The 19,350-nt window shown below is 42.3% G+C and overlaps 1 protein-coding gene across 1 annotated transcript in view; it reads right to left on the bottom strand.

Moving 5' to 3' along the window:
* Ppm1d (protein phosphatase, Mg2+/Mn2+ dependent 1D) overlaps positions 1-17,975 on the bottom strand; it is a 37,488-nt gene extending 19,513 nt beyond the window's left edge. The window contains exons 1-2 of the mRNA XM_048366038.1: positions 17,283-17,975; positions 7,667-7,895 (exon numbers count right to left, since the gene is read on the bottom strand). Of these exons, the coding sequence (XP_048221995.1) occupies positions 7,667-7,895; positions 17,283-17,757 (704 nt within the window). The 5' untranslated portion in view covers positions 17,758-17,975. The remainder of the gene's footprint in view (positions 1-7,666; positions 7,896-17,282) is intronic.
* Between the last annotated feature and the right edge of the window lie 1,375 nt (positions 17,976-19,350).

Here is a 19,350-nt window from a genome sequence, read left to right as displayed (position 1 = left end):
ATCACTTTCTTACCAGTTTATTGGTTTTGAGTGGCTTGGCTCTATCTCCCTTGACCTGTAGAACACTAAATATATCTGCACTGAAGGTCACGAGGCTTCAAGACAAAGAAAACTAAAGACAGGATAGGTAACTATGAGTGGCTGAAACACAATGTCACTATATGTCCTACACCTAAGGAGCACCTAGGGAGATGTGCAGCTTACCCCTACCTATCACTTTTCCATCTCGGTTCAGAGTTTGAAGGAATGAAGATGCTAGGAGAAAAACAGAATAAAAGTCATACAAAAGGCAAAGAAGGGGGGCTGGGAATGTGGCCTAGTGGCAAAAGTTCTTGCCTCGTATACATGAAGCGCTGGGTTCAGAAGTGGCGCTGTGGCTCAAGTAGCAGAGTGCTAGCCTTGAGCAAAAAGAAGCCAGAAGCCAGGGACAGTGCTCAGGTCCAAGCCCCAGGACTGGCAAATAATTTTTTTTTTTTTTTTTTTTTTTGCCAGTCCTGGGCCTTAGACTCAGGGCCTGAGCACCGTCCCTGGCTTCTTCCCACTCAAGGCTAGCACTCTGCCACCTGAGCCACAGCGCCACTTATGGCCGTTTTCCATATATATGGTGCTGGAGAATCGAACCCAGGGCCTCATGTATACCAGGCAAGCACTCTTGCCACTAGGCCATATTCCCAGCCCGGCAAATACTTTTTTTAAAAAATATTTTAAGGCAAAGAATGATATAGCCTTATGAATGAGAAAAGACCAATCTTCTTCCAAGCCAAGAAAAACATAAACTGAACAGGTGAAAAGCTTCAATATTCTGTCTAAAGTAAAAGACAAGTTTATCCTAAGAGGGCAGCCCAAGAACAGTTGCCTAGCCCATAACAATGTGCTAAGTTTGATCAAGACTACCACAAAATCAATACAAATAATCAAATAAATGCCAGGTGATTTGCAATGATAGAAATGCTTGTTTTGCACAGTCCACAGTAGCCACTAGACCGTTCAGTCAGTGAGTATTTAAACAGAAAGAAGTAGGATAATGAGGGACAGATTTTGTAAATTCAATTTTCATCTATTTAAATTTAAGCAGTCACATGTGGCTAGTAGCAGTTAGGATACTGGAGAGTGCAATAAAGGACTGAGGCTATTATATACTAACTAGAAAATGTAGCTGTAAACACTTGAACAGAAACTTATTCACTCACCATCTTCTTTTTTTTTTTTTTTTTTTTTTTGCAAGTCCTAAGGCTTGAACTCAGAGCCTGGGCACTGTCCCTGAGCTTCTTTTGCTCAAGGCTAGCACTCTACCACTTGAGCCACAGCACCACATCTGGCTTTTTCTGTTTATATGGTACTGAGGCATTGAACCCAGGGTTTCATGCATGCTAGGCAAGCACTCTACCACTAAGCCACATTTTCAGCCCTCACTTACCATCTTTTTTGAGAACTAGTTTAATTCTCAGTTCTGAAAGCCAACATTTAAGCCATAACAAGAGTTACAGTGTCAAAGGCATTTTATTATATATTATGCTTTCTTCAATGCTGATCCATGAAACACAAGAATTATGAGGTTTGCCAACAAACTGCCTTTAAACTACTTAAAGTCCTATTGTTCTTTCCTAACCCTTCACTCTAAAAGGTAAGACTTAATATTAAATAATTGTAGTAGCTGCTTCAAATACAACTATACTAGGAACTCTCTTGTTATTTAATATTCAAGGGCATTATGGTCTCTATATTTCTAAGGAGTAAAAAGACAGTGCTACTGGCTAAACATGGAAGTTTTAAATCCATTGCCAAAAAAAAAAAAAGCATGATTACAAAAGATGCTGCTTTCATTGCACTCCCTGCTGATGTCCTGTATGATTAAAAGGCATATAAAAAGCAACAGCCTGACATGCAGGGAGCTGACTGAGCAGCAACAGAAGGTTGGAAAAACAGAATGCTGGCCAATTGCCTAGGTTGGGGGCAGAGGGAAGGGAGAAAATAACATCATAAAATGGCTCAATTTTTACAAAAAGACACCTGCTCCCAAAAGGCAAAGAACATCAGTCCAACTGTCCAGATGGTATTTTAAGTGATAAGGCAAAAAACATAAACTCTTTACAAATGTTACTAAAGTCAAAGAAAATACTACATTAAAATTCATGCTGAACAGTAAGAACAATCAAGAAAAATATCTTTTCAAATAAAGATTAATGAGAAGCAATCAAGCCTACCAGCCTTAAAAGATGATAGGGCTGGATATAGCTTTGGATTTTGTATAGTCAAGAGATAAGAGACAGAAGTAACCAGGTACAAGGCCAGTATGGACAAAGTCAGCTCATCTAAAAACTGAAAAACAATGACTAAGAGGCACAGCTCAAGTGGTAGTGCTAGCAGAAGTCCCAGAGTTTAAGAACCACAACAAATATATTTCCAGGAACCATTTTCAAAGACCCCTTAAATGACAGCTCAGCTTTAAGCAAACAAGACCACATAGTCTATCATAGATATATGTCAGATGTCACAGGAATCAGTGTCATGTAACATGAGTTATACAAGTCAAACTTAAACATATGTAAGGAAGAAAAATCCTATACTTCCAAATAGAATTTTATAGTGCATTCAAAATCTTCCCTAGCTGTTCCAATCAAGAGACATTTTACAATAAGCAATATTGCCCTGTAACAAAGCTGACATTGCAGTGTGTTTATTTTAACCAGATAAACAGTATAAACTCAAGATCATCTTCCCAAGGAAGAATTTTCAGCCTGATTAGCATACTAATCAATAAGGAAAAGACATTCGAGAAGGTACTAATAAGCATCCAGAAAAAAAAAATTTCTGCTGGTGGCTCATTCCTGTAATCCTACCTACTTGCGAGACTGAGGATCACTGTTCAAATCCAACACAGGAAGTCCATGAGACTCTTATCTCCAATTAACAATCACCAGAAAACCAGAAGCGGTGCTATGGGTCAAAGTGGTAGAGTGCTGGCCTTGAGAAAAAGAGCTCAGGGACAGCGCCCCATCCCTAAGTTCCAGTCCCACAACCAACCTCCCCCACCAAAAAAGAAAAAATTTTGTATTCCTAACTACACTAATTAGAGTGTATGTGTGTGTGCTTTGTAATCCTAACTACATGACCGGGGGGGGGGGTGTGGGGGGGGGTGTGGGTGTGTGTGGGTGTGTGTGTGTGTGTGTGTGTGTGTGTGTGTGTGTGTGTGTGTGTGTCTGCGCTTAGCTTTTTCACTGAAGACTTGCACTCTAGCCTACCATTTGAGCCACAGTTCTACTTCCAGCTTTTTGGAGACTAACTGAACATTTAGTGTCACACAAAACTTTTTGCCCAGGCTGGCTTCAACTGCAAACCTCAGATCTCAGCCTCCTGAGAAGCTACTAGAATTAGTTAGAGGTGTGAACCAACAATGCCCAGCTTAGATTTTTTTTTTTTTAATGTTTAATGTGAGTAGAAAGGGGCAGGAACCCATGGCCACACCTTCAGCCCTTTTTGCTTTGGTTATTTTAGATAGGGTATTGTTTTTTGCCCAGGCCATCCTCACACCATGATCTTCCTATTTATGCGTCCCTCAAAGTTAGTTGAGATGACTTGCATGTGTCACCATGCCTTTTCTTTTTTTTTCTTTTTTTGCTGATCCTAGGGTTTGAACTCTGGGCCTAGGCACTGTCCCTGAGCTTCTTTTGCTCAAGGCTAGCACTCTACCAAGTAAGCTACAGTAACACTTTCATTTTTTTTCTGAGTGGTTTGTTGGAGATAATAAAAGTCTCACAGACTTTCCTGCCCAGTCTGCCTTCGAACTGCAATCCGCAGATCTCAGCCTCCTGAATAACTAGGATTACAAGCATGAGCCACTAGCACCCAGCAATGCCCCACCCAGGGGTGGGGGGGTCTCACAAACTTTGTGCCCAGCCTTCCCTAGGACTGAGATCCTCCATATCTCAGCCACTTAAGTGCTGGTCCTGGAGCTTGAACACAGGGCTTAGGTGCTGTCCCTTAGTTTTTATGTTCAAGATAAGCACTCTACCACTTGAGCCACAGTTCCCTTCGTTTTTTTGGTCATTGAAATAACAGTGGGCTGGCTGCCTGGACTGGCTTTGAACCACAATCCTCCGATCTCAGCCTCCTTACAGACCTGAGCCACCAGCATTCTCAAGACTTTGCAGAGAATGTACAAGGTTAACTTTTATACTAAGACAGTATACAAAACACTGTATTCAGATAATATTACAACTGTATACAAGAAAGGCTGCATAATTCAATATGACATGTATAATAAAATGTGTAAAGGTTAAAAGATCTAAAAACAAGCCAGGCACTGGTGGCTCACATCTGTAATCCTAGCTACTCAGGAGGTTGAGATCTGATCACTGCAGCTCAAAGCCAGCCTGGCAGGAAAGTCCATGAGACTCTTATCTCCAATTAGCCAACAGAAAACCAGAAGTGGCACTGTGGCCCAAGTGGTAGAGCCCTAGCTTAAGCTGAAGAGCTCAGGAACAGCACCTAGGCCCAGAGTTCAAGCCGAACAACTGGCAAAAAAAACTAAATAAATAAAAAATAAAACAGAGAAAAGAAAATAAACAACCAGGGCTTGGAGGCATGGTTGTTGGTAGAATGCTAGCTAATGAGCAAAAGCAACAAGTAACAAGTTCAAGTCACGGTCTTGGACGGAGAAAGTTAAAAGATCTACATAACTCAGGAGAACCAATATTTTCCAAATGACAATTGTATAAGTTACCTATTATGCATGAGATATGTAGTACAATGTTGGGCACCGCTTATAGCTTTTTTTTTTTGCCAGTCCTGGGGCTTGGACTCAGGGCCTGAGCACTGTCCCTGGCTTCTTTTTGCTCAAGGCTAGCACTCTGCCACTTGAGCCACAGCGCCACTTCTGGCCGTTTTCTATATATGTGGTGCTGGGGAATCGAACCCAGGGCTTCATGTATAGGAGGCAAGCACTCTAGCCACTAGGCCATATCCCCAGCTCCCCCACTTATAGCTTTAAGACGCGGTCCTAGGCCCGCCTCTTCTGGCCTGGGGCTGCCTGCCTTTTCCAGGGCCTGGAACCAGAAAGGCGGCTCTGACCAGCCCCGCCTCCCGCCTCAGACCGAGTGCAGGCCAAGAAGGCGATGGGCGGAACCCAGGGGGCGGTCCTGTGGGATGTGACGGAGGAGGTCCTATGAGGCCACTCTTGGATGGACAGCTCTTATCAGCCTATGGCTAGTGTCTAGATAGCCACTCCAAATCCCTCCCCTTCCTGCCGCCATTACTGCTATATAACCCCCCCCCCATATTAAAATCCTTGGATTTTCCACCTGATGGACCCCTGATGGGCCTGGTATCCTGAGTCCGTTACTTAAACATAAGGGGGGCTGGGTGGGCGTTATTCGCAACTAACACACTGTCCCCTCTCTTCACACTAGGGCATGCCCCAGCATTTCTCCCACGGGTCGGGAGAAATCACACGAGGACAGAGGGCCCTACAGTACAAGTTCCAGCTATATGATATTCCAAAAAGGACAGTACTGGGGCTGGGGATATGGCCTAGTGGCAAGAGTGCTTGCCTCCTATACATGAAGCCATGGGTTCAAATCCTCAGCACCACATATATAGAAAAGGCCTGAAGTGGTGCGTGGCTCAAGTGGCAAAAGGAAGCCAAGGACAGTACTCAGGCCCTGAGTTCAAGCTCCAGGACTGGCAAAAAAAGCAAAAACAGAAAGGACAGATCTATGGAAGACAGTAAAAAGATCATTGTGGTCAAGAATAAAGCAACAATGAAAGGGCAGAGTATAGATGATTTTTAGTTTGCTTTGTTTTCAGAAATAGGCTCACCATGTAGCACAGTGTACTGTGTGTACTTTAGACTACCAAATACTGGAATAAGAGATGTGCAGTATCAGAGCCAACTAACATGAAGACTTTTAGGGTAATCAAACTACTCTTCATGACACTATGCTGGTCAATGTGTGTGGTTATGAGTCAGCCTTTTTTTTTTTTTGGCCAGTCCTGGGGTTGGACTCAGTGCCTGAGCACTGTCCCTGCCTTCTTTTTGCTCAAGGCTAGCACTCTACCACTTGAGCCTCAGCACCACTTCCGGGTTTTTCTGTTTATGTGGTGCTGAGGAATCGAACCCAGGGCTTCAGGCATGCAAGGCAAGCACTCTACCACTAAGCCATATTCCCAGCAATGTGTGTGGTTATATATGTTACAACTCAAAAAATATATAACACCAAAGTGATGTTATATATTTATAACACATAAACCTAATTTAAACTATGGCTTTGGGTGATAATGATGCACCAATGTAGGTTAATCATAACTAATGTACAGGATGTTAATAATGGGGAAAGCAGGGCATGGAGGAGAAGGGTCAGGAAGTATATGTGCTGACTCTTTGATTTTGTTGCCAATCTAAAAATGTTCTAAAAAGTATACTCTTTTAAGAGATATGTATAGTGGCTGGGAATGTGGCTTAGCGGTAGAGTGCTTGCCTAGCATGCATGAAACCCTGGGTTAGATTCCTCAGCACCACATAAATGAAAGAGCCAGAAGTAGGGCTGTGGCTCAAGTGGTAGAGTGCTAGCCTTGAGCAAAAAGAAGTCAGGGACAGTGTTCAGGCCCAGAGTTCAAGCCCAAGGACTGGAAAAAAAAAAAAAGTATACATGGTTTTTAAAAAATCATTCAATCTATGCCTCTGTTTTTGTTTCAGGCACCATACTGTAAAATCTTTAATAAACTACTTCTTGAGTTTTAGAATAATATTAAAGAGGGGCTGGGAATGTGGCTTAGTGGTAGTACCCAGGCCTTGAGTTCAAGCCCCAAGACTGGTAAGCAAGCAAGCAATAAATAAATAAGTAAACAAATGTGAAATACTCCTGCCTTTTCCTACTATATATGTAAATCCAGATTTATTTCAGTTAAGATCAAATTAAAATATCATGACAGACTGAATAGAGAGATGTTTGAGACTCTATCATCTATTATGTGAGACAATAAAGATACTTGCAAAAACATAAAACAATACCATTTCTCTTGTTAAATGTTTATTTTGTCTGACTATAGATATGGCACAAACCCAAAAAGACCTAGTAAATGAGATTAAAAACATTCTAAATCCAGGTGCTGGTGGTTCTGTGTATATAGCTGTCTATACACTCAGGAGAATGAAATCTGATGTTCTAAGTCATCATGTGAAAACAAATCCTCAAGACTTGTTCCCAATTAAGCAGCAAAAGGCCATAAACAGAAAGTGGTGCTATGGCTAGCCTTGAGCTAAAGAGCTCAGGACAGCACCCAAGCCCAGAGTTCAATCCCCATGACCGACAAAAAAAAAAAAAAGCCATAAACAGAGGTGTGACTCAAGTGGCAGAGTGCCAGTTGTGATTGAAAAAAGCCCCTGAATTCTGTACTGGAGAGAGAGAGAGAGAGAGAGAGAGAGAGAGAGAGAGAGAGAGAGAGAGAGAGAGAGAGAGAGAGAGAGAAAGAGAGAGAGAGAGGCAGCATAACATTCAGTGGCTGAGCAAGAGATATCAGGAATTCCAGATAAGCATCAACTACAGAGAGAGAAGGAGAGTGAGAGAAGAGGAAGAAAGGAAACAGAGAGAAAGAGAGAAAAGAAAAACAGAGAAAAAGAATGAACACTAAACAGACGAAGAGAAAAAAGACAAAATAGAATGATTACCTCCCGCCAAGTCCTTCGATTCGTTCTCTTTCTTTGGGAAGTTCTGGCTTATGGTCTTGTGTTACTTCCACAGCTCTGACAAAATCATCTTTTGGGTCATCCTGAATTCCAAGGACTACCCCAGAGTCACCTACATGAGCTACATACATCTTCATGCCTCGTATGATGACCACACTGGCAGTTGTCCCTGATGTGCTGGGAAGACCTGTCATAGTTTTTGGCCATTCTGCTGTAAGAAGAAATAAAATATTTTACTCTTTAAGTAAACATAGTGTCAGAATACAAACAGCAACAAATTCTGAATTAATGTATTCAAATTTGAATTTACACAGGAAAAATTTTCAAGAAAAATATTTTGAAAACCATGCAAAGCCTTATGCTAATCCATTATTTAACACACTGATAAAATTTATAAATCATTTAACTATCATAAAACTGTCAAACGAATGCAAGAAATAAACCGCTGGCAGTCTTGTAATCTCCGCACTCTAGAGGCTAGAGCAGGTAGATCTTGAGTTTGAGCCCAGCACAGGTTACTTAGTGAGATCCTATCTCAAAAAACATGAATGAATGAATGAATGAATACAGCATAGACAAGGCTATCAGCTTTGCATAAATCAAGCATAGAGACAGCTGCTTAGCTCTTCTGCAGTCTGGTAGTTGAAGCCATTCCTAAAAGTTCTTTGTACGATATTTCTCCAGCCCTTTTGTGCCCTAACTACCTCTTGATGACGCTGTAAATAACTAGAGTAAATTCTATTTTCTATAGCTAAGAATGGTTTGTTTGTTTTTTTAAAAAAGAACAAAAACGAAAAATGTGAACAGAGTGATTTCCTAAGTAACAAAGGCTCTCAAGCACCTTCAGAAAACATTAAGTTACCTTCAGCATACAAATAATTCGGCCACTCACAAAAAGTATCTAAAACAAAATGGTAATAAGAGGGTAGGGAGAAATAAGTAAGTAGACACAGTTGTTAACATTATTTAAATCACACTTTTGGTCAATGGCACATATAACATGTACAAATATTTAGTAATGACCTGAAATTCATTTGACATATTATCCTTATTATGTTAATATGTCTCAAGATCTGGAAGAAATGGTTTTATTGTTCAAGTCCATAGAGTTCATAAGCTTTGTAGATTAGAATAATGATTTTCACCATTGTGAAGGTTAAAATGTGTACTGTGAAATAGTTACTTAATCTCAATAAAATAAAAAAGAGTATGTCTCACAAGTAGTTCTGAATTCAGCCTACTAATCTATTTATATCTTTTAGTAATTGGAGTATACGTGTTTCTCATTTGCTCTTTTTAAAAATTCTCATATATTTTTTCAATAAACTTTATAAACTTGCAGAATTAAAACGATTTTGGTTCACTAAATATCCTTTCTTAAGTATTCCCTAATTGCTTACTTTACATTTTTATCCCTTTTTAATGACTTAAAACTAGGAGCATAAAAGGACACATCAGTGTATAAGCTCTGACTTGCATGTCTTGAGTGATTTTATTCCTAGCATATAGTACTGAGGACTGAATCTAGGCCCTTCCACAGGCTAAACATCACTCTACCACTTTAGCCATGCTCCCAGCCCTTTTTTACTATGTTTTTGAGAGTCTCCAGACTGGGCTTAAACTCCCAATCCTCCAAATCCTCTGCCTCCAGAGTCAGTGGGATTACAGGTATGCGCCATCATACTAGCTTCAAATATTAGGTTTAAAAGACATACACGACCAAAATCTGTGAATGTGGGCTGGGGATATAGCCTAGTGGCAAGAGTGCCTGCCTCGGATACACGAGGCCCTAGGTTCGATTCCCCAGCACCACATATACAGAAAATGGCCAGAAGCGGCGCTGTGGCTCAAGTGGCAGAGTGCTAGCCTTGAGCGGGAAGAAGCCAGGGACAGTGCTCAGGCCCTGAGTCCAAGGCCCAGGACTGACAAAAAAAAAAAAAAAAAAATCTGTGAATGTGACCTTATTTGGAAAAGGGGTCTCTGCAAATGTAAATAGGTTAAGAATCTTAAAATGAGATCATCCTGGATTAGAGTGGACACTAATACCAAAGACAAGTGTCCTTAGAAAACAGAAAAGGGGAAGGCAGAGAAAGAAATAAAGATGCAGACTGCTACCCAGAGGGATATTTAAGAACCACTATCAGAAGCCAGAGGATTGCCTTTCTGATTTCAGACTTCTGATTTCATATTTGCCTCACTTCATTTCAGACTTCTGGACTGCAAAACCATGAACTAACAAACTCTTACTGTTTCAAAGTATTCAGGGTTTGGTAATTTGGTACAGCATTCCCAGGAAACGAACATGTCTGTTCCTCAATTTTTCATCCTTTGGTTTTAGTTATATTATGTTTCTCACTTGAATTTACTATTATAATGGCCATTGTGATTTTATTTTGCCTTCTACATCAGTGGTTATTGCAATGTCAAGAAAAGCTTTACAAAGGGTGCTAACGATCAAGATACATTATGCTTATAAACTGATTCATTAAATGGTAACCCCTTTGTACAACTAAAAGTATAAAAATATAACTTAATAAAGGAAAAAAGCTTTATAGCTAGCTGCGTTTGGTACATGCCTGTAAACCCAGCTACTCTACAGGTGGAGGCAGGAAAATCACAATTCAAAGTCAGCCTGGGCATAGGTAGTACCAGACACTGTACACAGAACAAAAGGGAGCAGAGATACAACTCACATGGTAGAATGCTTATATACCATGTATGAAGCCCTGGGTTCAATTCTCAGTACCAGTGGATAGGGGTGACAAGCACTTTATAATCAGAGAAAATAGCACACAATTAAAGCAGTGGCCTTGCATGGTCAAGGCCCTGGGTTTGATCCCCAGCAGGGCCGGGAAGGTGGCTTAGTGGTAGATTGCTTGTATAGCATTCATGAAGCCCTGGGTTCGATTCCTCGGTTCCACATACACAGAAAAAGCCAGAAGTGACTCTGTGGCTCAGGTGAGAGAGTGCTAGCTTTGAGCACAGAGAGACTCAAGGACAGAGTACAGGCCTTGATTTCAAGCCCCAGGACTGGCAAGTGAGTGAATGAATGAGTGAATGAATGAAAATAAACTGCAGACAATCCAAAGGTTCATTCACCATGGAAAAATAAATTGTAGTACTCAATAAAAAGGAACTATCGATATGGGCAACAAATAGAATATATTTCAAAATAACTATGCTGAATGACAAACACAATCTAAAACTACATGAGTACATTTATAGGGGCTGGGAATATGGCCTAGTAGAGTGTTTGCCTAGCATGCATAAAGCCCTGGGTTCGAGTCCCCAGCACCACATATATAGAAAAAGGCAGAAGTAGCACTGTGGCTTAAGAGCTAGAGTGTTAGCCTTGAGCAAAAAGAACCCAGGAACAGTGCTCAGGCCCTGAGTTCAAGCACCAGGACTGGCAAAAAAAAAAAAGTTCATTTATATAAAATTCTGAATAGCACAATAATCTATAGGACAGAAAGCTGGTCAGTAGTTGTCTAGGAATGGAGACAAAAGTCATCCCTGGGGCTGGGAATATGGCCTAGTGCCAAGAGTGCTTGCCTCGTATACATGAAGCCCTGGGTTCGATTCCCCAGCACCACATATATAGAAAATGGCCAGAAGTGGCACTATGGCTCAAGTGGCCAAGTGTCAGCCTTGAGCAAAAAGAAGCCGAGGACAGTGCTCAGGCCCTGAGGCAAGCTCCAGGGCTGGCCAAAAAAAAAGTCATCCCTCACTCAGGAAGACTGTTTTCTGGATCCTGACAGTTATCAAACTAAATTGTCTAGTCTTTTATATAAAATGGTATATTACCCTCCTACATATATCTTCAATCATCTATGGACTACTTATAATATCTACCACAATGTCAATCATAAGTAAGTAGTTGTTAACTTGCATTGTTTAGGGAATAATGACAAGAAAAAAATATCTCTGATATATCATCTCCTGAATATTTTGGTCCATATTTGGTTGGTTCAGAATATACAAAACCTGTGGAAATGAAGGGCAATATTATAAACAGGGCTAGGCATGACTGGCTCACACCTGTAATCCCAGCTACTCAAGAGGCTGAGATCTGAAGATCGTGCTTTCAAGCCAGCCCTGGGCAAGAAAATCCATAAGATTCTTATCTCCAATTATGCACAAAAAGCCAGAAATGGAGCTGTGAGTCAAGTGGTAAAGAGGTAGCCTTGAGGAAAATGAAACTCAGGAACAGCACCCAGGCCCTAAATTCAAGCCCCAGGACCAACACTAAAAGAGAAGGAGGGGGGCAGAGGGGCAGGTCTTCAAATTTAGTTTACTTTCCCTTCTCTGTCCTTAAATTCTTTCCACTGTAATTTTTCTGTTGGGTTTTTTGTTGTTGTTGTTGTATTGAGATATAGTCTCATTCCCCTGCCCTGGCATCATGGAATCCTGCTGGGATCACAGGTGTGTGTCTGTCTCCATGCCCAACCTTCCACTGAAAGTTGACAAAAATTTATCAACCAAAATTATAAACAACAGCTTAAACTAATTTTGCCTTCTTCCTAATTCCTTTGGCTATACTCTTCTATTGAAATGACTGCTCTAAGGGGCTGGGAATGTGGCTTAGTGGTAGAGTGCTTGCCTAGCATGCATGAAGCCCTAAGTTTGATTCCTCAGCACCACATATACAGAAAAAGCCAGAGGTGGCACTGTGGATCAAGTGGTAGAGTGCTAGCCTTGAGCAAAAAGAAGTCAGGGGCAGTGTTCAGGCCCAGAGTTCAAGCCCCAGGACCGGGAAAAACTAACAAACAACAACAACAAAACAAAGACTGCTCTACCTTCAGTCCATGTTAAATGTGTAACTAAACTTTCATATTACAACTACCTTTATAAACACTACAACTACTAAGCAAAAAAGCTAAGCAACAATGCCAGGCCAAGTTTCAATCTCCAGAACCAGCACAAAACAAAACAAAACAAAAGCCTATGACTTATTCCTTGTAACATCACTGCTGTTATTTATTGGTTCTCATGATATTATACACAGCTAAAAGTTGTACTTTTTTTCAACATTCTCTCTAAATTATCAAGAGAAAGGCCCAGGGCTAGGAATGTGGCTTAGTGGTAGAGTGCTTGCCAAGCATGCATGAAGGAAGCCCTGAGTTCAATCCCTCAGTACCACATAAACAGAAAGTGATGCTATGGCTCACGTGGTAGAGTGCTAGACTTGAGCAAAAAGGCTCAGAGACAGTGCCTGGGGAGCTGGGAATAGGGCCTAGTGGTAAAGTGCTCGCCTCATATGCATGAAGCCCTGGGTTCGATTCCTCAGCACCACATATATAGAAAAAGCCAGAAGTGGAGCTGTGGCTCAAGTGGCAGAGTGCTAGCCTTGAGCAAAAAGAAGCCAGGAGCCAGGGACAGGGCTCAGGCCCTGAGTTCAAGCCCCACGACCAGCAATAAAAAAAAAAAAAAAAAACAAGACAGTGCCTAGGCCCTGAGTTCAAGCCCCAGGACTGGAAAAGAGAAATAAAGGGCTAATAGCATTATTACAAGGGATGGAGATATAATTCAATTGGGAGAGCTCTTATCTAGTTTGCATGAGGTTCTGGATTCAATCCCCAACCCTCCAGAAAAGGAGGGTTTTCCCAAGTGAGTAAACTTGAAACAACTCATATAAAGCTTATAACATTATGTCTTAAATGTCAAGTATAACAAAGGAACATTAAACCACTGGGCACAGTTCAAAGATAACACAGCAGAAAAGTCCACTAGACTCCAAAAGAACCAACAAAAAGCAGAGCTAGAGGTGTGACTCAAATAGCACAAAGCCAGTAGAGCACAAGCAAGCTATATACAAGTGTGAGGCTCTGAGTTCAAGCCCTAGTATTGCTCATAAAAAAGAATAAATTGATATGTGTGAATATATAAAAATTAAGCATATACTTATAATCAAGAAGTAATGAAAACTTTTACATGAGTTTTTCAAAACAGATATATTCATTTATTCACTCATTCTATGTTGTATTCATCAAATCTTACTATCTCAGGATACAATATGTCTTTTATGTGTGCTGGTAACTGAGGCTTGAACTCAAGGGCCTAGGAGATGTCTCAGAGTTTTTTGTGTTTTTTTTTTGCTCAAGGCTGGCACTCTATCATTTGAGCCACAGCTCTACTTCTGGCTTCAGCTTCCTGAGTAGCTAGGATTACAGGTGAGAGCCACCAATGCCCAGCACTGTCATTTTTTTACACTTCAAATACTTTAAGGACAGTTTAATATTAACTAGATGAATTAGGAAAGATGTGAGAAAATACAGAGGCATTATTTCAAAACAAAAAGCAGGGTATGGTGGAAAATCCCTGTAATCCCAGCATTCAAAACACAGAGGCAGGTGGATTCTGAGCTCTGGGCCAGCCTGCACCTCACTGGTCATTTGGTATACATTTTCTTCAAGGCAATGACAAATTTCGAATTGTTGCTCAAAAAACACAATTTTGAGTCTAGGATAAGTGTCTCTGTACCTACTCAAGATGCTGAGATCTAAGGATGAAAGTTTAGAGCCATTCCAACAGACAAATTGACCAAAAAAAGACTGGAAGTATAGATATGGCTCAAACCTCCAGCAAAAAAGCTAAGCAAGAACTCCAGGCCCCTAGTTCACTTCCAGCCCCAGTACCAGTATAAAACAAATAAGCTTTTAAAACATACGATTTTGGAATAAGAATAAGAATAAGAAGATATTCAAGTAGAGCCAAGGATTTTTTAACTCTAAAAGAAACTTTAGTTTCCACAGGGATGAAAAAACACTTTTTGTATGATAAATATTGACATATATGTATATATGTGTGTGTATATATATGTATTGGGGGTGGAGGCCAAGCCTGGGGCTTTTAACTCAGGGCCTGGGCACTGTCCTTGAGCCTCTCTGTGCTCAAGGCTAGGGCTCCACCTCTTGAGCCACAGCACCACTTCCAGCTTTTTCTGTTTGTATAGTACTGAGAAATCGAACCTAGGGATTCATGTATGCAAGACAAGCACTCTACTACTAAGTCACAATTCTGTTTTTTTTTTGGGGGGGGGGAGCACAAATGTAAGAAAATGAAGCATTTAATGTGCCCTGGAAAAGGTAAGGAGACAAATCTGATTTTTTTTTTTTAATGACTACCATATAGCTGAATAGAGAGAATGAGTTTGAACAGGAAAGGACTTGACCTACAGATTTGCAAACTGCACAATTTACTTTAGAAAAATAAGCTGAAGCCAGGTGCTTGTGGCTCACGCTTGTAATCCTAGCTACTGAGGACACCTAGCTCTGAGGACAGAGGTTTGAAGTAATAACCCCCAGCAGGAAAGTCCATGAGACACTTATCTCCAACTAAACACCAAAAAGTCAAAATTGTAGCTCAAGTGGTAAGTGCTGGTCTTGAGCAAAAAAGCTCAGGACAGCACCCAGGCTCACCCATAGTTCAAGCCCCCATGACTGGGAGGTGGGGGGGGGGGGGAGTAGCTGTAAACAAAATAAAAATTTTTTTAATTTGCACTTATAATTCAAGACTTTCATATACATAGAGCATTCTTTTTTTCTGAGTTTTGAGGATGAAGTCTGACATTTAGCTGTGGTACAAAGTAAATAAAGTGTTACAAAGTAAATAAAGTGTTAACATGTGTCTGAGTAAAAAGATCTAGCCTAAATAAACCATGCATCATACAAATAAAAGCTTGATTTGAGAAGTACATTATGTGCGTGTAAAAAACACACACATCAAAATTTAACAGTATGTCTTCTCCTTTATTAAAAATGCTCAAGAAACTGGGATAGTATAACTTAGTGGTAGAGCTTGTGCTTCACATGTGAGAGGCCCTTAGTTCAATCCCAGCACCAGTTAAAATTTTTTAAAGCAATAAAGTTTAATTCTTAAAAGTTTTTTTTTTATCTTTTAAGTTCAAACATATGGCAAATTCACAGTGCCCAAACATACTGCAAATAAACAGGATTCTAAAAAGTTCTTTGTGTCTCATCTTCCTCTATCTTGTTGCTTTGCTGTCTACTTTTAGTTCCTTTACAGTCAGTGATATGACACAGTTCTAGAATATACTCTTGCTTTCAACTCTAGTCTGCCCACACAAAAACAAAATAAATCCATAATATGGGCCCCTGGGATTACACAGGAACCGCCTCGAAAAGGCCTAGTGGCTGAGCCTTGAATCAATCAAATACTTCTTGGCCAAAAGCCAAGCAAATGGAAAACAGACTTGGAAACCAGCTTTTTCACAATTCTAGGACAATATGTTTTTTAATATGTCCTGTATTTTACAAGTTGGTAACAGTTTTCTCTATATTTGTTCCTGTACTGAAAAAAAACTTTATTAAGGATTTTTTTAATAAAGGGGCTTTTTTTTTTTGCCGGTGGGGGGGGAGGCTTGAACTCAGGGCCTAGGCACTGTCCCTGAGCCTCTCTGTGCTCAAGGCTAGCAGTCTACCCCTTGAGCCACAGTGTCACTTTCAGCTCTGTTTATGTGGTACTGAGGAATCAAATCCAGGGCTTCATGCATGCTGGGCAAGCACTTTACCACTAAGCCACATTCCAGGCCCTAAAAGGGCTTTAAAAAAAAACAAAAACCGAAGAACATCACGTCTTTACACTAACAGGGATGTGTACCATTTACTCACAGCAATAGACAAGAAACTATAATCCTGTATCATATATGCTTTGTGTAAACATACTGATTGCCTTAGAAAAACATTCAGATTTAAGATCAAACTACAACTACATCGAATTTTTACAAATTCCTTCTGCTACTTCGACGGGCATTTACAATTTGTAAGCCCTTTTTACCAGCAAGTTTTGAGAACTACTTAAAAGCAAATGGCAACGCAACTGCCACCAAAACCACAAAACAAACCAAAACCTTGCAGAACTTAGCAGACACCCCTAAACACGTAGCCAATTTAAAAGGTAGCAACACATTCTAAGTCTTCATTTCTCATTAGCAGTACAAGCTGATGATCTGAAAACATTATCGACAAGACAGAATTCCTCCCAAGACTTTTACATTGCTAGATGATTACATGGCAACCTTCTAAATGAGCTCACGCTTTACTCCAAGGAGCCACCGGGGTCAATTTGGAAAAATGACACCACCAGTAGGAGGCAAGCGAGAGGGACTAAAAAAAAAAACGAACAAGAGCAAAATTATGACAGCTGCTAATTTTTGCCTTCTCCCGCTTCCTCTAGCCCGACTCTCGAAAGAGTCTCAGTTCAACTGATCTTTTGGTCAAAACCTGGCGCCGGGTTTCAAACATCTTTTCGCTGGTTGCCACCAACGTGAATCAGAGAAATGGGAAGAGGACCCATTTCCCCCTTGTGCTTGGAAGAGACAGTGAGCGAGGAGTGGTTGCTGAGATACAGAAACCCCATCTTTCGCAAGGCCACTTAGGGTGCCAGGACATGGACCCCGACCAGCGCTAGTCTTCACTGACATCACTTTTCCGACAGCGATCTCGGTCTCTCGGTGCCAGGGTTTTGTTGTTGTTGTTGTTGTTTTGTGGGGGACGACTCTGAACAAATTTTTTTCAGAAGCCTGAAAACAATAATAAAAATTTTAAAAAAGCGGCGCCAAACTAGCCAGGGAACTTACCCAGTTTCTTCCACATGGCGAGGTGACAAGCGAGGAAGCCCTTGCGGATGGCGGCGCAAACCTTGGCGGGCTCGGAGGAGGTGAAACCCTTCTGCTTCTTGATGAAACCCCATAAGTGCTCCCGGGCGAACTGTGCTGCCTCCCGCCCGCCGTGCCCGTCGCACACGGCGAAGAAGGCGACCGACGAGCGCTGGCGACAGCAGCGGCCGATGCCCGAAGAGGCCCCAGCGGCGTCCGGGGAAGGGTCACGGGAGCCTAGGGCTGCGGTCGCCGGGCCTCTCCCTGAGACTCCGGCTCCAGGAAGGGCGGGCGGAGCCGGCTGCGAAAGCGACGGCGGAACGAGCGCCCGCCGCGGCGACGGCTTCTCCTCAGCAGTCGGCTCGGGTTCCACCACGATCTGAGTAACGTCCTCCATGTACTTCCTCCCGCCCTGGTCGGAGAAGACGCTCACTCCCAGCGAGTACAGCCCCGCCATGGCCGGCTGGCCGGGATCCCGCCGGTCCCCCCCCTCCCGCCCCCTACTCAACCCGCCGAACCGGCGGCGGGAGATACCCCCGCTGCCCGCCGGCCAACTATTGTTTATCTTCGACGCCGAAAGGGAGGAGGGGGCGGTCCCGGATGGGGGGGGCGCGCGATGTCGGGACTTGTCCGCGAGAGCTGGGCCGGAGAGCCAAGGCGATCGGAGTGGGGCAGCTGCGCCTGCGCACCGCTCTGCCCCCGCCTTTCTGCACCCACCACACAAATCAGGCGTTCTCCCCCCGACGCTGACGTCATTCGGCTCCCCTGAACAGACCAATCAGGAGTCGAGTTGAGCGAGCCCGCCCTCCGCCCCCAGCCTTCACTCTCCAGTGCCCACGGCCGAACCTCCCGCCTCCCTTGGCGGGCCCTGGGTCACGATACAAACGCCTTTTTGGCCTCATCTTGCTGCTGGTTATTGAAAAGCTCCGGGGTTTTCTGCCGTTGCAGTCCACCTGCCGAGAACCTTGGTTGGTGGCCTAGTTGCTTAATCCCCGGAATGCTGGGGATAGTTTCCTGGTCCCTGCGGAAAGAGCTTTGCAAGCTCGGGCCTCGCACGAGTGTAGAAAATGGGGGAGTGAGCGGGTGGTAGGATCTGACCGTCCATCCCTTGCAGTGAAATGGCGGGAAGCTTCCCTTCAGTGGCCGTTAAGGAGCCGCCTTTGGGTGGGATGTGCCAGGCCGGGAATCGGGGGAGGCAATACAATCTAGGTAAGAAAACTTGGGAACTTTGCACCATCTACTGCTGTTCCGTTTCACCCAACGAGCAGTGACTGGAGGGGAGAGGAGAACGGAATTTAATAATTTAATTCTCCACCGAACTTTTCGGCTTTTGTTAAGCTACTTTTTTTCTGTCTTACCCAGGATCTAGCTTTTTATCTGGGGTACCATTCCAATTTACCAATGGCGAAAAGCAGCAAAACTGCCAGGAGCCCGGTGCTGCTCTACTTTGGTGGTTATTAACCTCGCTCTTAACCCAGTAGGTCACAATCCAAGCGCTGAAACGTTTGTACTAGTTTCCACGAACAGGTTTTCCATTTTCAGTCGGTTCATCAACAGCTCTTTCCTGAACACTCTTTAAAGTTTTCTAATGGAGTTACACCAAAATGAGAATGAAGAGAAAACACAAAAATTGGCACAAGTAAGAAAAACAATTTTTTATAAGGAAAATTATTTAGTCTCTTCTCCCCTGCAAGACACTTCTACAGTAATCCTTATGCTTATCACCACAGCCCTTCTTAAATAAATCTACCTTACCTTAATCCTTAAGTATTTTGGAATTTTTTTAAGTTTTTTTTTTTCTTGAAGTGATTCCTACATGGCTTGTCTTGGAAGAATTATTTATTACACTTATTCTAGAGACCATTTTTACCTACCAAAATGTATGCCCTTCACATTTTGAAGCAAAATAGAGAACAGTACCTTCGAAATTACTACATTTTTCTTTTGTTTTCTGAGAGCTGGGATCTCACTAAGTTGCCCAGGCTAGTTTCTAACACGGGCTCAAGTGAATGTCTCATTTCAGCGTCACAAGTAGCTGAGGCAACAAATA

Source organism: Perognathus longimembris, chromosome 17, assembly GCF_023159225.1.
Source record: "Perognathus longimembris pacificus isolate PPM17 chromosome 17, ASM2315922v1, whole genome shotgun sequence".
NCBI classification, from domain to species: domain Eukaryota; kingdom Metazoa; phylum Chordata; class Mammalia; order Rodentia; family Heteromyidae; genus Perognathus; species Perognathus longimembris.
This window is presented reverse-complemented; position numbering and strand designations above follow the sequence as displayed.